We start from the raw sequence: 20,614 nt of genomic DNA on the forward strand, positions 1-20,614 counted from the left end.
TGTCTGAACCCAAATTTCCACATCTGTAAAACTGGGGCAATAAAAATTCTGCCTCCCCAACCCCAGGACTGAATGAAGGTGTGACAGTGCCTGGTAAACCCTGGAGCTCTGTTCAAATGTAGGTGATCCCTATTTCCATAATCACAGCAGGACAGACTGAACATCAGGATTACATCTGTATTGTACTGATTGGTTCCTCTAGAATTTTCTTCTTCCATTGAAAAAAAGATATATCTGAGGTATCTACGTGCATTTTCCCATAAGGTTATTTATTTGCTACAAGGCAGCTAGGGTCAAGTTCAATGAATGGTTGGGTCCAAATGTTTCTCTTTGGGTTCTGTGTCCTGCATTGTTGGAAATCACAGAGTCAGCACAATAGGCTATAAACAGTGGGGTATGTGGGTGTGTTGTGTGGCTCCCCGAGTGACCTGATGCCCTCACTCCCTTTAGCTGCTCACGGCATCAAGGCTCTTCCCCCACCCAGAATGTCCCAGCTGAAAGTACCTAGTGGTAAAATCTCATGGCCCTGCCCAGAGAGCTATGCGCTCAGTGCTGATGGAACTGGACCTCAAAAGCAGGTTTTGTGAATGTAGGTTGTCCGTGATGCCCACAAACAGACCTCTTTCTACCAACCTGGTTCTCATACTTGCCTTCTTGACATCTTTTCTACTGAAGTTCTTGGATTCATGCTTTTGAAATGTCAACACTTTTGTCCATCTTCTCATTTGGCCCTGGGCAATTTTTAGCACACTCCACTGCTGCACACACAAAATCCCCTGCCATTTGTGACTTGAGTCAACAATTCTGAATGGTTGTAGCTGGGCTATTTTAGTTCCAATTTCCCCTCACTTTGGCTCAGTGGACTGACTCACTCTAGAAACATCTTTTGCCCAGGAGATCTGCCCATCTAGAAGTCAGTTGAGATTTTTGTGGGTGATACTGCTTCCCTGAAGTTTCTAATACCGCAAAAGAGGAGATCAGTTTGAGAATGAAAGCCATTTAGTGGCAGTACTTGACTCCAGGATGCAAAAATAAATTGCTTGTCTTCAGGTATTTTTTTCTTCTGTTTCACGTGACAATATCATTTAGATTTTTAAAAATCATCGGGTAGGGACTGCATTATCGTTTTTAATTTTTTTCACCTGGATATTACATGTCCTGTAGACAAAGCTTAAATATCTTGTCATTGTCTTTAGCAAATGGAGCTGCATTAATCTGGGTCATTTAAATAGGTTGCTGTGTTGAAAATCAACATGTACCTGAAATAGACTGTGAATTTGCACTTTAACAAATCGTCTTTGAGAGTTTGAAAAAGATAAGCATTCACATGATGTCTTGTGATTGGGAGATGCGGGTGATATACCGGCAGCTAATTGAAAAAGTAATTACTGCGCTTAAAAACAACAGAAAAAAAATGCATTCTGTTTAAAAACAAAGTTCTAAGCTGTGACTGCTGTTGCCCAAAAGGCATCTAAAGCAGAAAGTGTCTGTGATGGACAAGCTGGGCAGAAGACATCCGAGATCCAGGCTAAAGGCACCAAGAAAAAGCATCTGCATAGCCCCAGGCTAGGACTCGCCTTTAGAAAATTCTTTAGGCATAAGGTCTGTATCTTGTTAAAATAGGAGGAAAAATAAGAACCCTGGTCTTCACCACATGACACATGTGCCCATCCTGTATCCAGCCTGCTCCACTTCAGTGAAGACAGAGCCTTGGGTGGTAGAAATCATTAGAGGGGAATTAAGTACTATGTGAATCAAATTTCAGAGATTTTAAGTCCCCATAATTGTAAACATCTCAGACTACTTTCCTAGTGTGGACCAGGGTTCTGAGATTATTCTTCTAACCTAGTGTTTCCCAAATGTTGAATGTTTGCATACCACCTTCATCGTTTTTGGCAGATATACCACTATTTACTTGATATTTTTATATTGAAATTGACTCACTTCCTATTTAAAGATATCTGTAAAAGTAACTTTGTATTACATCACACTTGGAAAAGCAGATCATTTTTCATAAGAGGAATGTACCATTATATGGGCAATAAAAAAAGAGATTACATTCTAGCTGTCTCGCTTGTGTTAAGCTCTGAGTCTATTGCCATTTCTAGCTTTATGAAAAGGCAATTAGCCAGCAGTAGGGAAATGTTAAAGATTTCTCTACCGGCACCAGACTGAGATTTTCCCCCAATGGTCTTAGAAAGATGAGAATTGAAAAAGGAAAAGTATTTTCACGATTTTAATATTATTTAATATCATAGCACAATCTGAGGCCATCTCTGATCCCACCAATGGTATGCTTGCTATACTTTGGGAAATGCTCTTCTAACCTCAAGATAACAATTCTATCTTCCTGTGGTCCGTTCCATCTCTTCCCTGTATTAACTAAACTTATACTGAGCCCAAATGGAAGCCCAGGCAGAACAAAACAATGAATGAAGGCAGAGCAAGTTCTGTCTCCACGTTCTTGGAAAGTAAAGACAACAGAGAAGTGAGTTTCGGAGATTTCACTCTTCTAATGTCTACGAAAATGCCAGTATTTGTCTGAAACCATCAATTAAAAGGATCCCTGACTTGGGCCAGCATGCTTGTAAATTTGTTTAAAATATCCACCATTCTCCACTAAGTTGAATGAACTTATTTGAAAAACTTCCCCAGCTGGATGTAATAGTCCCAGGATTGTGTATGCAGATAAAAGCTCCGTAGAAAGCTCTCCCGGCGGAATCTATATTTGCATAAACAAACTATGTTATGAAGCCACCCTTCGATTTCCATACAGGGTTATTTTGTCCTGTAGCGAGACAAGGGGGTGGATGAGAGACACTGCAATGGGGGAGGGAACCTTAAAAAGTGGTACCACTGTATGTGGGCGACAGTTTGGTAACTGCTAGTGAAATCTGTCAGGGATCTGGTACAAAGGAATCTAGCTGAATTCCCACCGGTGCTTCGGTGAGTAGGGGCCCTTGAAAGTTTAAGACGCTATGACTCCCCCTCCCCCGACCCCCACAGATCTGCATTTCATCACGACATTCATTTCGTGCCTCCAGAATCTCTCCCCTCCCACAAGTGGACCACCCAAGTTCAGTATTCCTGGGGCTTCCCCGAATTGTTGGCTTCACATCCTGCCAACTGAGTTGACGTTTGGGGTAGGAGAGGATTCTAAAACCACTGGGACGATGGAGAAGAAACGACCCTTTCTGGGATACTGTAACACAGACTAAGGTTTTGCCTTGAGTTACATTCGGTCTATTTTTTTACGTTAAAGTAAAGTAAGGGGACAATTCCCAGATGTTCTTAATTCTCATTTATACAGCAGTGTGGTAGATCTCATTGGCTTTTACCTTCATGCCTAGGACAGTGTTTTTCTTTTCCTCAGTTGGTTGTTCTGTCATCCCAAAAGATAGGAAAACAGGGCCATTAAAATTGACCAGGCAGAGTCCATCAGTGAACCCCGTTGCATGATTATGGGATGTGTGATACTCATCCTCCTTGATTTCAGTGTGACCTAAGACAGAAAAAAGACATCCAAGCAAATTCAAGGGTAAAACGTTATCTTCTAGTTTTGCTCTTAAAAAAAAAATACAGTGGTTACCAATTCTGGTTAACTCCTCCTTTCATTTCTTTGTATGTCAATTTTCCTTCCTATAAAAAGAATCTGCTTAGTTTCAAAGAGGAAAGGCTGACATTAATCAATGAAATAAGTTTATTATTATAAATAATAAGGGGGTCAGCGTTTCTTTGCTGAATCTGAATTTTTTTTCCTTGACTTAATCACATGCGGTTCCTCAGAATAAAACCTTTTCACACGACCTGCAAACGTTGGACATGACCCATGTACACAGAGCAGGACATTGTTTTAGAATGTCTTTGCCACGCCCGGAAATGTTCCCCTCCCCACTCGGGTCTGCTCAATGCCCACCCTCTCCGCAAGGCAGCTAAAACATTAGCAGCTGCCTCCCAGGGTTCATAAGCTTATGCCACACATTCATTGCTTTCTGGCTCTTGGTACAATGTTTCCATCTTACTAACACGTCCCCTCTGCCACCCTCAAATGTGAAAATGATGAAAACTTCTTGTGGAAGAAGGTAAGGTCATCTGATATGCAATCTCCAAATCTAATACATTAGAATTTCATGGGTAGGGTTGCCAGATAAATAACAAGTACCCAGTTAAATTCAAATTTCAGATACACAGCAAATAATCTTTGAGTATAAATCTAAGTATGTCCCAGGCAATATTTGGGACATCCTTAGGCAAAAAACTTATTCTTTGTTGATCTGAAATTCAGATTTAACAGGACATCCTATAGTCTCACTGTTATTTGCTAAATCTGGCAGCCCTACTCAGGGGATTGTCTCCAAAAACCATGGATAGAATTTTCGTAGTCTCCTCCGTAATGGAGACAAAGAGCATGAATTCAGTTGATGCTGGCAGAACACCATGTGGGGCACTTCTCTGGGAAGCGAGGAGATGAGTAGGCAGGGAAAGGATGACTAATGGGTGTGTGTGACTCCACAGCCCTGTAAGGAGGGGGTGGGTGGACGGAAACATGACATGGCAGGGTGCTATGTGGGTAGCTCTCTGTGGTCCCTCTCGTAAAATTAATTTGTTATTTATTTAATGCCTGTTTTGAGCCAGACACTGGGTCTGATGGGTGGTAGGAGTGTAATGGTGACTAAGACATAACAGCTCTTGCCTTCACAGAACTCATACTCTGGCCAGAGAAATGCATACTCAACAGTTACACAGATATATTCGTTATATTTTATTACTATACATATGATAGAGTCATGTCCTTGTCATGTTTTTCGAAGATCTCAGGGTATCTTCCCAGGGCAAAGAGAATTGGCCATTTCCCAACAAAACCGATCAGTATAGATGTGTTCCTCAACCTTTTTCCCATTATCACCCCCCCACCATGAAGCTTCTTTAGATATTTTCTCCCTAATTGCCCTTCTCCCCATGGAATTTTAGTACAACAGCTACACTGTTTATCTGTTGATGTACCGTGGCCCTTAGTAGGGCCATAGGCAATATAAACATCTAAAAATTGCCCATAACGCACCGCCCCAAGAACAAGGGCAATCTCACCCCCCAACTTTCCCCCACGTGGAGTTAAGATTGCCGTGGCTGAGAATGCATATGCCGTAGACGGTTCCATCCCCTGATGGGCACAACAGCACATGGAGTGGGGAGACCTTGGTCTGTTGGAAGCAGTGTAGACAGAGTAGCTATTCAGAGTCTGGGTTTGGGTATCAGACTCCCTGGATTCAGATGCCAACTCTGTCGCCTTATAAGTGCAATCACAGGCAAGTTATTTAACCACCTGGGACCAAAATTTCCCTAACAATAAAATGGACATAACAATTAATTCCTTCCTCATAGGACTGTTGTTAGAACATTCAGTTGCTTAAAACAGTGCCTGGCACTGGTACCTTTTATTGTCACTATTAAATCAGAGTTAAAAGTTGGCCATCTCTGTGCCTAGTCTCCTTGGACCCTAGTCCCTCTTCCAGAGGCTGAGAGAGAAAGGAGGCTGAGGGGAACAAAAGGAAAGGGTCAAACCAGCCAAACCAGAGGCGTGTGATGGGCTAAGCAAACTAGACCTGTCCTGGCTAGAAGTCTAGAACTCCAGAACTAGCTTTTTTTGGTAACCCCCACGTGGCTTTGGCTGGGTAGGCTGAGCACATACGCAGGGGTGTCCAGGAGCTGGTTAGGTAACGCGGCGTCTCTAAGTATAGAAAGCAAAGCAGCAGAATTTAAATCAAAGCAGTGTGGAGCAATGGAGCATCTGCTGTAATGACGTGAGCAGAACGGACGGTTTACTTAAGCCAACAAGAACCCTTTCTTAGAGATAGAAGTGAGGTCAGCCTCACCCCGCCCCCAGATTCTTGGCCTAACATGGACCCCTTGAGCAAGTGGGGATTTTCCCAAGAAAGCAGAAGGGGAGTTGATGTTGGGGACCACGCGTGGCCACTCCTTTCCTTCCTGCTTCCATCACGGCTCTCTGATGCTTTCCGAGGGCGCTGAGAGCACGCTGTCCGCTGTGCCTGGTGTGCTTCTCCCTCCTGCAGCTAATTTCTAGTCACCCTTCAGGTCAGGACACAGCATCCCTTTCTCTATCAAGCCTTCCTGATTGCCATGATGGATCTAATTCCCTAGTTTAGCCTTTTTTTTTTTAGCACCAAATCCTTCTCTCCACCCCACAGCACTTATCATAGTTGAAATTTTACATACATTTGTGGAATTATTTGTTTGGTGTCTCTCTCTCTCTCTATGAGGACATGTAACCCCAGCACTCAGTACCCATCGCAGGTCATAGAAGGCAGTCGATGCATTTTTTATGAGTACATGAATAAATCATAGTACTTTCCTCCTGTTTTCTGGAAAAGCAAGCAAGCTAGTTGGTGGAGGGCACTTCCCCTTCAACCAGTGCTTGTTAATTTAATTACCATTTAGAGCTAAAACAGCACCAGGTGTCCGAGACCATTTGGAACATGCATAAATGCAGAACCGTCTGAGCTCAGCCATTTTGATTGCACTGTTGATACAAGGCAGAGGTTATTTTAAACCCTAGCATTATGCGGTTTTATACATTTTTAAATGGAACTGGGATTATTCCAGGATCACCTATCACAAAAGTCATTTCTATACATTGGCCCTGTAGCTCCTGATTCGAACATAGAATCTGTTCAATAAATGACTCCCTCCTAGTATCAAAGAAGTCAGCACAGAAGATACTGTCTTACATCAGATAGTAAAGTTCACATTTTTTGTGAACTCCCTTTGGAGGGGCAACGTGCAGTGTGGAAAGAGCACCAGATAGGAGCCGGAAGTCTGGATCTGAGACCAGACTGTGGCCCTGGTTAGTGTAGGGCAGGTCGTAGACCTCAATTTCCCCATCCATGAAAATTCGGGCATTCGATTAGGTGGTCTCTAAGACTCTTTCCAACATCAAAAATACTCTGAAACGTCCTGAATTTTTCCACACCCTGTTTCTACTGCCAGATTTTTTTTTTTCTTTTATTCAGAAAATGTAGTCAAAGATCTGACCTCCCTGGGAATTTAAAGGGTTGTGTCACAAGTCCCTGGACCAAGGATCATTAAAATGAAGATGCTTAAGATGACGAGGTTAGGTCAGGTGAGCCCAGTGTTAAAAATTTTAATGCAATGTTCACTCACGTCGAGGTAAATGGAGACTGTAAGTCTCCTAACTCTTCCTTTGTCCCATGAGTCGGGAGGTGGCAGAGCATGGAAGTAACAGCCCAGTCACTGAAGAGATCAGATGTCCCGGAAGTGGACCTCAGCCTGGCCGCTCGGAGTGGGGAGAGATGGGGGGCGGTGGCATGGAGAGAAGGTGGGGGAGAGCAAGAGAATAGGGACTGAGTGAATAGCATTTGGAGTTTTGTATCAATGACGATCCATCCAGTCCCATCTAATTTAGATGTTGAGGCTGCATCTGAAAGTGAAGAAATGGGGCTTGTGGATGCTGTTCAAGCTCAAACCTCTTCCCTGAGTTCCTTACACAAACTCTATAGACTATAGATCTCTAGGTCTTTATAGACTAAACTTTGTAGACTACAGATCACTATAGTAATCTCTAAAGCAGAGTGTGAGAGGAAAACTTCAGCACTTCTCTTTGGAAGTATATTTATTGGAACCCATCTTTCATTTCAAATTTGGATTAGTAAAACAATACATCTTTATCATGTAAACAAATACGTGTGTATTGGAGGTGCATGTTCAGACTATTTTTACTGCCATGACCATGGTCGAAAGAAGACCAGGGTCCTCAACATGACCTAACATTCTAACAGCCAAGTGCCTCTTCCAATCACTTTGAGTCCTAATGCGTTACTTACATAAACATGTTACATGATGGTTCTATATATTTTTTTTTCTGCAAAAGGAATATATCTTGATCTTTTTCCAAGATTTTAACACAAATCCACATCCATGTAGCATATTTGGAAAATACAGAAAATTATGAAGAAGACACTTAACTTGCATAACCCCAGTCCATATTTGTAAAAAAGAGATCTTTTGCTTTTGAAATCCTGAGATCATTTTAATTTTTTTGAACTCTTATAGGGTGCCGAAAAGTCACCCACCACTTCAGCCGACCTCAAGTCAGACAAAGGCAATGTTATGCCCCAGGAGCCCCAAGGGGCTGCCAAGAATTCTACATCCACTGAAACAGCAAAGGAAGGTGCCAAGGAAAAGGGGGGCCCCACCTCTCTGCCTCTGGGCAAACTGTTCTGGAAAAAGGTAAGTCCTAGTTTCAAGATTTGGAGAGTCCTTGGGGCCAGGATGACTTGAGATATGGTTTCTATTGGGCCAACGGATGTATTCAGCAATGCATGGAGTTTCTTGTTCTCCAGAATGACTCATCTTGCCATTGAGTTGAAGACTTGTAGCTCACCCCCGGGAAAAATGAAATACCTATTGCGTTAGAAGCATGTGTTTTGTGGGAAAGAAAAGGAAGTGAACAAGTCGAATTTTTCATTCTTGGAATTAATCCGGTTCATGACAGAGGGTTTATGGTATTTCGTGATTTCAATTTCTTTCTAAAATGGTGGGTTACATGAAGGTTATGCCCCCACCAGCAGTATAAGGGAGCACATTATCCTACACCCTTGACAACAGCGTTTTATCAAACTTCTTAATACTCACCAGTCTTACAGAGTGAAAAATGGTACTCAAGTGTAATTTTAAATTATGTATAGTTTGTGAATGAGGTAGGGTGCCTTTTTTTTTTTTTTTTTTTTTTTGTGGTACACGGGCCTCTCACCGTTGTGGCCTCTCCCGTTGCGGAGCACAGGCTCCGGACGCGCAGGCTCAGCGGCCATGGCTCACGGGCCCAGCCGCTCAGCGGCATGTGGGATCCTCCCGGACCGGGTCACGAACCCGTGTACCCTGCATAGGCAGGCGGACTCTCAACCACTGCGCCACCAGGGAAGCCCCGGGTGCCTTTTTTTTAATCTGTGTTAAGAACCATTAATGTTTTTCTGTGAATTGTTTATTCATAAGTTTTGCCCATTTCCTAAAACTGGGATCGTTGGGTAGATTGTTCCTTTCATCACAGCACAATATTTCTCTTTGTCCCCTTAACAGCTTGAGGCTGTTAGTATATTTATTTAACATCAATGCTGTTTTGCTCACGGTACATCTTTGGCCATTCTTGTATCTTCAGTCTTCCTTAGATTTAAGACTTGTGAATATATTTTTAGTTCCAGAACAAACAAACGAAACTAATAAAATGTGGGTTACTCTGGTTTCCTCCTGGCTTTCTCTGAGCTCTCCCAGCCTGGCGAGATGAACCGCCTCTGGGCTCTCTGCCCCTCCTACCCCAGCCAGATGGAAGCAGCCATCAGCAGCCCCAAGGTCTCCATCTCCTTGGTTGTCAACCAGTTCACCACCAGGGCAAGCCCACAAGATGCTCTGTGAGAGGAGAATTCAAACCGCTGTCTGAATTCTTTTCCCTTGAGAATTAAGGTGCCAAGTAAGGAAATGAGGTGGGTAGGGCTGAGCAATTCTGAGAGCTATTCCCTGATCTCATTGCTGAGCAAACCTCAGCTGCCAGACAGGTGCAGAACTCTTGCCTGTTTTAAATGTGGCCAAAAGATGAGCGAGAAGTCAGGGATGGGGCAGGGGGAGGTGGTGGGGGCAGGTGTAAGATAGAACTGGAAAAATCTAACTTAGCCGTTTCAACAAAACATCCACGCCACTTGGCACACAATGCAAGGAAGGTGATAAATACAGATGCCGCTGTGCTGTTAGTTTATGCTCTTGTCCAGAATCCAGCTGGATTTCTGACATGTTCTCCTGTTTGTTTTCTGTTGTACAGAAATCTCCCTTCTAGGTTCTGCCCAGAACACAAACTCTTAATACTTAATGAAAACTTGGGATGATGTCACTTGGCATTCTGTTCAAATCCTCCTTCTTCACCAGTCTTTTTTTACAAAAATATTTTATCAGCAATATAATGAAGGGGAAAATTTCCAAGAAAGTTACATCCATATATTGGTGGCAAGGGGGAGACTTAAGTGACTCATATTCAAATATTTTTACTTAAATAGCCATATATACATATATTCAAAGTGTATTAGGAAAAATAAAACTAGCACATTAAAGTCAAGATTTAACATATATTTTGGTCAAGGTGAGACTATATAGATTTAGTTTAAAAAGGTAATGCAATTAAAAGGAAAGTGTTATGTAATTAATGGTACGGATAATAAGTAAATAACGGTAAATCGGGGTCCTCCAGGAAGCGGACACTAAGACAGAATTGATGTGCAGGAGATGTATCGGAGGAAACCGACTGTGGAGGATAAAGGGAAGGGGGCAGGAGTGGATGGCGAGAGGCTGCAGACCACAGCGAGGGGCTGACACCTCTGTGCAGGGAGAGAGGGAAGGAGGAGAGGGTTGGAAAGACCTCAGGGTGGCTGTGGTGCTGAGCTGGGCGGGAGGTATCCCCCAGAGCAGAGCGTGCCCCGGGGGGAGTCCTGCATTGGGCAGGACCAGCCCAGCACCCTCTGTGCTCAGTCGTTTCCGGGGAGCAGCGAGATCTCAGCGGTAGCAGATGCTGAAGGCGTGACAATCGAAGCCTGCCTTTCTTGCAGGGAAATCTGACCAGCACACGGCCACGGCTGCCACAGATGGTGCGTACAATGTGGCAGAACTATACTGGAGGTCAGCAAATGACTGAAGTTGGAGGAACACTGATGCAGGGTTAAAAGCTTAGAGTCAGACAGATCCCACTCTGAGTCCCAGTCCACCTCCATGAGCCTCAGTTTCCTCATTTGTGAAATGCAAATGATAATAGTACCCATGCCATGGAAATGAGCGAGGATTAAATTTTAAAAGGCCAGTAAACGCCTCCCCGCCACCGTCACCACCACCGCGGTTCACACAACAGCGTCTGATGAGTGGTCCGTCCTCCTTCCGTCATTTATGCTCAGAGGGCTGGGACACTAACATGTCCACTTCTGCATCTTTCTGTGCCATCCAATCTGGGGGGGCTTCTAAACTTCACATGCTTTCTCTTTCCTTATCTTTGGCATCTATAAGGGATGTGTTGGTTCCTCTCTGAAATTCCGGCTCTTTCCATTGAAAATAAAAGTCAGGACCACTGGGCATTCATCTATTCATTTATTTCAGTCTCACTGGTTTTTCACCATTATCTGACTTTTATTTCTTTAGTAGATCATAAAAACAGTGAGGTTAAGAGAAACTAAAAACCAAGTCTCCTGTAAATCTTGTCTTTCCTTCTTTCACCCAATCTGAAAGAATAGATTATATGGAAGTGAAAAAGGGGAGAGTCACTCATTCAGCAGTGGTTCTTTGTGCTAATTTTTTGGGGGGGGGGTGTGCGTGCTACGTTTTAGGCATTGAAAAAATATCAGTGAGCAGATTGCTGTCCTCTGGTAGCTTACATTCTCATGAAGGAACTTATTTCTAGTAGGAAACAAAATGAAAGTCTTTGTTTTCTTTTCTTTAAATTAGAATAAGCTTTGGCTATAAAACCATTCTGGTAAAAATTTTGAAAAACAAACAAAGGGAAACACCAGAAAATGCTGATATTTCCACTAACTAACCCTAAGCTCGCTTTCTTCTCTTTTAATTGAAAAGCTTTTAAACAAACACATTTTGAAGTTTGCAATTATGAACATCAGAAATGAATTTTTCCCCTAACAGGCTGTCAGTATGAAACTATTTATTATTTTGATTTCTAGTCTTGATTGCTAAAGTAGTTCTTATTATAAACAAAAATAAGCTTTGAGAAAATTAATTTCAAATTATGTTGTGCTTGCCAGAAAATGTTTAAATCCAGTTATATGGCCTAACTGCGCCCTTGATTGTTCAGGGTTAACTGGAATACCATTTGCTCTGTGACCTCACAAAAGTTATTTACTCTGTTTGGGTTTCTTTTTCCTCCTCTGTTGAGTAAAAAGATTGGAGTAGATTATCTTAAAAAATCTTGGGGATGGCGAGTTTGCGTAACAGTCAGAATCAGAAAGGTGGGACTATGTAACCTTGGGCAAATTACTTGATCACTCAGAGCCTTTATTTTCTTATCTGTAAAATAGGCACTGTGTTTATCTCACAGTGTTGTTATGAGAATCCAATCATTTACATGGAGAGCATCTGAGACATACTAAGGGCTCAGTGAACGGTGTTACCCTCATTTCTTCAAGTATGACGTCGCTGGTTATGATCTGAAAAACCACGTGGGGCTTCAAGTGCCAATAGCACCCGAGGTACAAAACAAGTCTAAGACATATTTACTACCATCAAAACCTTGAAATCCACTTGGAGGAGTAGGATATACACGCATGCATGCACGCGTGCGTGTGCGTGTGTATGTGCCGGCACACAATTAGTAAATGATACATTTGGAGCACCTTCAAAACAGCCTTTTTCCTGATTTCCTTTGGGAGAGACAAATGATGAAGTAGAGAAATAATGCGAGTTCTGAAGCCAAAGAGACACATGGTCAAATCTCGGCTCTGAGGGTTGCTGGCTGTCTGAATGTGAGCAGAGACTTACACCCTCCAAGCCTCACTTTCCTCCGCTCTGAACGTAGGAGGTGGTACCTACCTTGCATGATGTGGGGGGAGAACTGAGTTGGAAAATGAATGCAAAGTGAGTGGCATTCAGTGAGTGAATTACAAACAGTCAGGTGTGGAATCCAGTGTTAATCCGTGGAATACAGCTTAAAAACGCTGCGGCTGTTCAGACAAGGGAGCAGTCAGTGTAGGCAAAACAGACTAAGAGAACTTAAAAATTCCTTTGACTCATCTGGGTTATTTCAAATATAGAATCTTGTGTGTGATCCCAGAATCCATGGGGATCCTGGTTTAGAAAGCCCGGCACAGGGCTGGACAATTATGGAAGCACTTGAAAGATGGGATGAAGTATCCAGCCTTGATAGAAAAAGTCTTAGGTCCACCGTGAAATCAGTGAACTCAGAACAGCCGTCACGTGATCCAAATGGTGCTTCTGGAAGACTTGGTAGCAACAGGGTGTCTTCTGGCTTAAGTGCTACCATGTGACAGCATTTTAAAGAAACATTCCTTTAAGAATTGAAATGCGCTGTTTAAAGGAGAGGAGCTCTTGTTAATCCCGTTTATATGATAAGTACATATGCTATTTAGATCCTTATTCTTGGCAATATAAATGTCCAGACAAGATCCTTTAGATTTCAAACTGGATTTTTGTTGTTGCTGTTAATGAGATTGGACAATTTTTAGACTCGCCAGATAACAGCCAGATGTCCAGTTTATTGAAAAAGATTGAAGTGTTCCTGGTTTTGAGATTCGAATGAGAATCCCACGCTCTGTGTGTTTCCTGACCAGCCCCACACCTTATCATGCTCCTCTGGCTGAAGGACTTGAGAACCTAATAAATGCCTCTGGTCTGCAGAAATCGACCTTGCACTTTACAATCATTCTCTCTCATTCGCTTTGAAGTGAGTTGCTGTGCCGTCCGATTTTCCTTCCTGTCTCTGAAATTCCTTTCCCAAACATATTCCCAGTGTGGAAGAGTTAGTCTTCTCTCCTCCTCCTTAGAGATCACCCATCACGGCGTACTCGCTGGCAGTGGAAATGATGAATTGGAATCTGGTTCTGCTGGGTCCTCAGCTCACAGGCTTTCTGCTGTGTGGAAAAGATGAGGAGAAAAGGAAGAAGCTGTCCGATGTCTTTGTCTGTAGTTGTGTCTTGAACGTGGAAACCATCCCGGTTACAGCTACACATTAAATGTGAGATCCAGGATGTCAGCTTTGAAGGAGAATTAGAGACACACCTCAGACTTCAAAGGGAGGTATTGTTTTAGAATAAGAGCAAAATGTAATAGGTATTGGAGCAGAGGCCTGGAAATTAGGGGAGATCTGCTTCCATTTTGAAGACTGACATGGATTACTAACATAAAAACTTAACCTGCTGCCTAACGCAGAGCCCAGTAATATGGGTTGCTATCATTATTATTATCTTTGATAGTATTACTGCTTTTCTTCGGTTCTGTAGTGTCGCATCTAAGGCATGTTCACAAGATGGGTAGATGCAAGCCAACAAAGGATATTTATTAGAGGATCAAAACCACATGCAAGAAGCTGTCTTTGGGACGGCCTCTGGAATCTGGCCTCAGGCCTGTTTATTCAGAGTCTTTATTTGTAACTTGGTCAATAAACTGTGAAGGGCATTTGTCAAGTTTACAGGCTGGGAGGGCTCATTAATGCAATCCAAAATATAAACAATATAACAAAATATAAACAATAAGGATCTCAAAATACTGGCACAATGGGCTGAAGTTAGGATGTCCTGGGATTTTTGTTGTACGAAGGTCAATGTGCCACTTATCCTGTAGGGAGCAGATCATCACAATTTTAACTGAGACCCACACCATCCTGTACCCCATTCCAGTGCTGGAACCCAGCATAACCTAAGAGCAACATTGAAAATGTCTGCTCCTAAGGGATTCAGGAGCAAACGTATATCTGAGATAGATATAAGGAAATTTTGAAAACAACATGGAATTAGTCAAGAAAAGTTTTTTTTAATATATTTTATTGAAGTATAGTTGATTTCCAATGTTGTGTTAATTTCTGCTGTACAGCAAAGTGATTCAGTTATACATATATACACATTCTTTATCATATTCTTTTCCATTATGGTTTATCACAGGATATTAAATATATTTCCCTGTGCTATACAGTAGGACTTTGTTGTTTATCCATTCTCTATATAACAGTTTGCATCTGCTAATTCCAAATTCCCAATCCATCCCTCCCCCACTCCCTTTCCCCCTTGGCAACCACAAGTCTGTTCTCTGTGTCTGTGAGTCTATCTGTTTTGTTGATAAGTTCGTTTCTGTCATATTTTAGACTCCACAGAAGAGTGATGTATGGTATTTGTCTTTCTCTTTCTGACTTACTTCATTTAGTATGATCATTTCAGGGTCCATCCATGTTGCTGCAAATGGCATTATTTCATTCTTTTTTATGGCTGCGTAGTATTCCATTGCATACATATATGTACCACATCTTCTTTATCCATTCATCTGTCGCTGGACATTTAGGCTGTTTCCATGTCTTGGCTATTGTGAATAGTGCTGCTGTGAACATAGCGGTGCATGTGTCTTTTTGAATTATAGCTTTGTCCACATATGTGCCCAGGAGTAGGATTGCTGGATCGTATGGCAACTCTATTTTTAGTTCTGTGAGGAACCTCCATACTGTTTTCCATAGTGGCTGCACCAATTTACATTCCCATCAACAATGTAGGAGGGTTCCCTAAGAAAAGTCTTAAATAGGTCAAGTAGGCCTAATTTATGCCACTTTTCCTCAGCATTCACAAAAATCGTTTCCATTAATTGAACACATCCTATGTGCGGGCACTGTGCTAAGTGCTTTACACATATGAGATTAACGTCAGCAGTTTTCATCGACTGAAGCACGTCAATCCACACCCCTACTCATCCCATTCACATAGTTCTAGGAATCTGAGGAATGTGATCACAAATCAGTCCAGGCCCCCATATGTCTCTACTGGGTGATCTCTCCCACACCACACCACTGTCACCAGAGCCACCAAGGAGAAGGTCCACACCAACTTACCCGACGCCTCACTGATGTCCTCACGAGCCTGCCATAGTTCCCCTGCCACTTGCAAAGCAGTAGGAGAAAACTCTCTTTCTGTGTGGTGCTCAGCTCTGGGAGCAGCGGCTCGGGACACAGAGTGACACCATTTAACAAGACCCACCCTCGGCATCCACGCAGCCCTTTTCTCCCCAGTGGACGCCCAACTCGAGGGTAGCTGAGCTGGTCTGAGTTGGTCTACCAGCCACCAGCATCCTACCCAGAGCTCCTCCTGCAGGTAGCTGGCTTGCCTGGAGTCCTAACTTCCATCGGTGAATTCTCTTTCTGATGTCCTTTTCTTAAAGTCTTTATTTCTTCTCCTCCCATGCCTTCTGACTTCTAGAAAAGACTGTAGACAACTGACCCCTCATTGCAAACATGGCTTAAGTTGTCCCTCCCACCATACACACACCTTCCAGAGTCTCTAATGCTCTTGGAAAGGGAGGTCTTCACATACGTACGGGGAGGAGCTGTGTGGCCTGACCCCAGCCACCAGACGTAGATGAGTCTCAGCTCTCCTCAGGCATGACTTTCCCTTCACAGGCTTTATTGTATCTATTCCTTAGAACAACTCTCTGATTGGTAACAGTCCAATAGCCCACTTTTGAGTAAGTGAACTGAGGCTCAGCGAGCTGTGGTTGACTGGCCCAAGGTTGCACAGCTAAAACAGTGAATTTGAACCTGACTCCATAGCCCAGGATGCTCTAGACTTGGGTTCTGAGCAGGTTTTCCTTACATGTGCCGAACACTAAAGGGAAACAAGAACCTGGCGTCTCATTATCCAATTTTGGGTCCTTCTTTTAACTGGATTTCAGCCACCCCAACATGAAGGCTATGCCCTTAGGCCAGTGTGCAAATGTACAAAAATGTGCAAAATGATTTTGAGTGGTTCTTGAAGACAGCCCTAAACATTTAATCAGTCATGTAATGCAAAGTTATCTTCTCGCCATTCTACTCCGTTTCCTTTGGTGACCTTAATTATAAAATCTCTTCGTGATATTAATAGGCATTTTTTACTGTGCTAATAACACTTGCTGGTCTCTCTTTTTAACAAAAACTTAAAAATAATTAGAATTTAATGAGCATTTTTGTTTTATTCATTGCAGTAGTTTTGATACATACTTTTGGTTACAGGGAGGATGTTGATATTACATTCATGATAATGATAAGATGCTTTCTTTTAAAATATATTTGTTTAAGTAAAAAGATAGTCAACTTAAAGACAAATATCACGTAAATACAGATGGTACACGGGCAGGTCAAGAATCGTGAAAATGGTATGCAAATTACTGACTTTTGAGAAATGTCCCACTGGGCTAATTCCCAAAATAAGGAGTGTTTTGCTGGGTAGTAGAACTTTGAAGTGGGAAACAGTCATTGCTTTTGAAACAGACGGTACTTATAATGCCAACTTTGAAACATCAGAAGGATCTGGATGTCTGAAGCCGTAACAAAGATGATGGAAACATCGCTGTTGAGAATAGCTCCTTCCACGCCGCACCATCGCCTACACCCAGTTCTCAGTTTCCTCTAGAAAACAGTGAGCAGTCAACAGCCAAGAACTTGCCAGACACAGGAAACCAAAGCACAAACTAGTCTCCTTACAACCAACTGGGACAGGAAAAAGGCCTTGAAAACCTAAAAGTGCCGTTCTTACATAGTGGGCGGGTTTTCTCAGCCTAACGTAGACAGTATATTGACTCTTGAAACTTTTGTGGGTCAGGTTTAAGGACGCCTGGCTTTTAAAATATCATTTAACTCTTTGCCTTTTCATGGGATTAAATAGCATCCAGGCGGTCTCGGGAGAAGGGGTGTAGTTCCAAGAAAGCTACACTGCTTGCAGTTCCTTCTGAGTGTGCTATAATTTTCTGACAATCAGAAGCTTCCAGAAAACCCACAGTCCATTTTAGGGACATATTTTGTGCGCAGGTAAGCTTCAGTATGAGAAGATAAGGAAAAATAAATGGTCCAAGCTGAAGATCTCATCTAGCGAGAGAGCAAGTCTGGTAGAGGAGGAAGAAGCCCACACAGTCACACACACACACACACACACACACACACACACAAACAAAGTGATTCTTTTTTTTTTTAAAATAAATTTATGTATTTTATTTATTTTAATTTTTGGCTGCATTGGGTCTTCGTTGCTGCGTGCAGGCTTTCTGTAGTTGGGCGAGCGGGGGCTACTCTTCGCTGCCGTGCACGGGCTTCTCATTGTGGTGGCTTCTCTTGTTGCAGAGCATGGGCTCTAGGTGCGGGGGCTTCAGTAATTGTGGCACATGGGCTCAGTAGTTGTGGCGCACGGGCTTATTTGCTCCGTGGCATGTGGGATCTTCCCGGACCAGGTCTCAAACCCATGTCACCTGCATTGGCAGGCGGATTCTTTATCACTGCGCCACCAGGGAAGCCCCACACAAAGTGATTCTGATCCTTCAAGTTACCACGGCAGGGGGAAAACCTGGCTTTTGGAACCATTTTCACCACTTTTTTTTTTTTTTTTTTTGGCGGTACGCGGGCCTCTCACTGTTGTGGCCTCTCCCGTTGCGGAGCACAGGCTCCGGACGCGCAGGCTCAGCGGCCATGGCTCACGGGCCATGGCTTACGGGCCCAGCCGCTCTGCGGCATGTGGGATCTTCCCAGACCGGGGCACGGACCCGTGTCCCCTGCATCGGCAGGCGGACTCTCAACCACTGCGCCACCAGGGAAGCCCTCACCACTTTCTAGCTGTACCATCCTGAACAAGTGACTTCACCTCTCTGTACTTCGGTCTCTTGTCGTGTAAGTGAAGGTCACCATGCTGACCACTTGGGGCTACTTTAAGTGACATGGTGTATGCAGAGCACCACATGAAGAAGATATATTTACAAATGTCAGGTCCCTTCTTCCTCTCCCACTGCATGTTTTTTTTTTTTTTTTTAATTTATTTATTTATTTTTGGCTGTGTTGGGTCTTCGTTTCTGTGTGAGGGCTTTCTCTAGTTGTGGCGAGCAGGGGCCACTCTTCATCGCGGTGCGCAGGCCTCTCACTGTTGTGGCCTCTCCCGTTGCGGAGCACAGGCTCCGGACGCGCAGGCTCAGTAGTTGTCGCTCACGGGCCTAGTTGCTCCGCGGCATGTGGGATCTTCCCAGACCAGGGCTCGAACCCATGTCCCCTGCATTAGCAGGCAGATTCTCAACCACTGCGCCACCAGGGAAGCCCTCCCACTGCATGTTTTTAAAGCAAAAATAAAGGCAGGACTTGGAACAAAATCAACATAGATAAGAGTTCTTACCCTGGAATCCAAAAGAAAGACAAGAGTCTATGAACACCCTGAAATTATTTGCAAAATATTTTGTTCATGTTTACTTTTCTGAGAAGAGAGACCAGCTCTGTCAAGTGAGTCTCAAAGTGGTCTGTAAACACCACCACCCACCCACCTAAAAATCCTTCAGAACAACTGCAAAAAATATGCAAAGATGACCTCCCAAGTTGGAGCTTGGCGAACTGATATAATGATTGTGATATTGACCTTTGATAGGATTTGGATAACTCCTCTCCTATTTGGGGCAGGACTGTAGATGCCAGAATTACTGCAGGGATTAACAGGGTTTGAAGCTGGGTGTGTTGGACCCCAGCCCTCTGGCCCTTCATAGAAGTATTTTAACCAGATTGTACTTTGGCATGGTGACCTTGGCCTACGTTGAACGCTGATGTAAGATGGAGCTTCGGATGCTGGCCACTGCCCGACTGCCAGGGTAAGGCTGAGTACTGCTTGCTCTCTGAGCACCATGGGATGGATTTCTCTGGACACGTTACCAGAATTTTCCTGAGAAGCTCATGTATCTTGCCTAACAATGACTGTATCGTGTGACCAATCATAGATCCCTCTTTTCATCAGCTACCAGAAACTGTCAAGGCAAACGTGTTCCTTGCCCACAGCCAAGACTGTAGTTTGTGTTTTCTGTCGCATCCCTTCTCCTTACTCCATTTGTATTCTGCCTGCATCTGTATGTTTATTTTTCCTTTGTTACATTTTAAAATACATAACTTAATTTACACTGTTTACATTTGTGTAAAGCTCCTTGAGTTTCTTCTTGGAACAAGGTAGCATAAGCTATGTCCAAGAATGGCACCCGAGAGCTGTTAGCCCCGGTTTTGGTAACAGTCTGACTCTTACTTTTGTTTTTATCTTCCCTTTAGTCAGTTAAAGAGGATTCAGTTCCCACAGGTGCAGAGGAGAATGTAAGTTATGCATTAAATGACAGAATCATTCCATACTCATCTCCGGCATGATGGACCACTGGGGGTGTCAGCTCTGGGGTCCTGGGTTCTTGCATGTTCCAAGTGTTATTCATCCGCTGTAGACTCTTTCTGCCTTTCACGTAATTAGGGACCGTGGGGGAACAACTTTGGATAAATATTTGTAAAGCCCATTGAACCAATGCAAATAAAATGCAAAATCAGAGCACACATTTTTAGCATTTGTTACCCTTAAGGGGCTGAAAGAGTCTACTAAACATAAGAACATCTTGCCGCTTCCTTAAGGGACAATGATGCTGCACCCTCTGCTTCATCTTACTTCGATCGCTCTTGCGCCTTTATTTCCATGGCAACCTAGATTCTCCACTAACAGTGGGTGGTACCCAGGACAGGTAGTTGCATCAGATATGATGGCAGATTGCTGCAGTAGTTGCTGTGAGACTCTTGGTCTCGGGCAGGAGAGCCAACTGTATGGGTCTACACTTGACAGACATAGGTTGAGCCTCACTCTCTTTTTGGCCTTTAATTTCCAAGAATGATGGTCAAAACTTTCAAGACGTTGCGTTCATGTCTGAAGGAGATGGCTCCCTGTGAGACACCACAAAAACGTATCTTTCCAAAACATCTTCCAGGGAGATGAATACATTGGCCTTATGAGTTTCAGACCCAAAACAGCAGCTTTCTGCTCTGAAAGAAGTACAGTCTTTGGAAAATGTTCTAAGTGGGCGAAGTTCACAG

At 43.3% G+C, this 20,614-nt stretch overlaps 1 protein-coding gene across 6 annotated transcripts in view; it reads left to right on the forward strand.

Annotated features, from left to right (window-relative positions):
- The window catches only part of BCAS1 (brain enriched myelin associated protein 1), a 158,478-nt gene that overhangs the window by 112,789 nt on the left and 25,075 nt on the right, over positions 1 to 20,614 (forward strand). For 3 of the 6 annotated variants that reach the window (XM_079945838.1, XM_079945839.1, XM_079945841.1), the window contains 2 exons: positions 8,089 to 8,265; positions 19,817 to 19,858. In XM_079945838.1, coding sequence (XP_079801964.1) covers positions 8,089 to 8,265; positions 19,817 to 19,858 — 219 coding nt within the window. The remainder of the gene's footprint in view (positions 1 to 8,088; positions 8,266 to 19,816; positions 19,859 to 20,614) is intronic. The other 3 variants (XM_079945840.1, XM_079945842.1, XM_079945843.1) reach the window with 1 other exon arrangement.

This window comes from Stenella coeruleoalba (assembly GCF_951394435.1).
Source record: "Stenella coeruleoalba genome assembly, chromosome: 15".
NCBI classification, from domain to species: domain Eukaryota; kingdom Metazoa; phylum Chordata; class Mammalia; order Artiodactyla; family Delphinidae; genus Stenella; species Stenella coeruleoalba.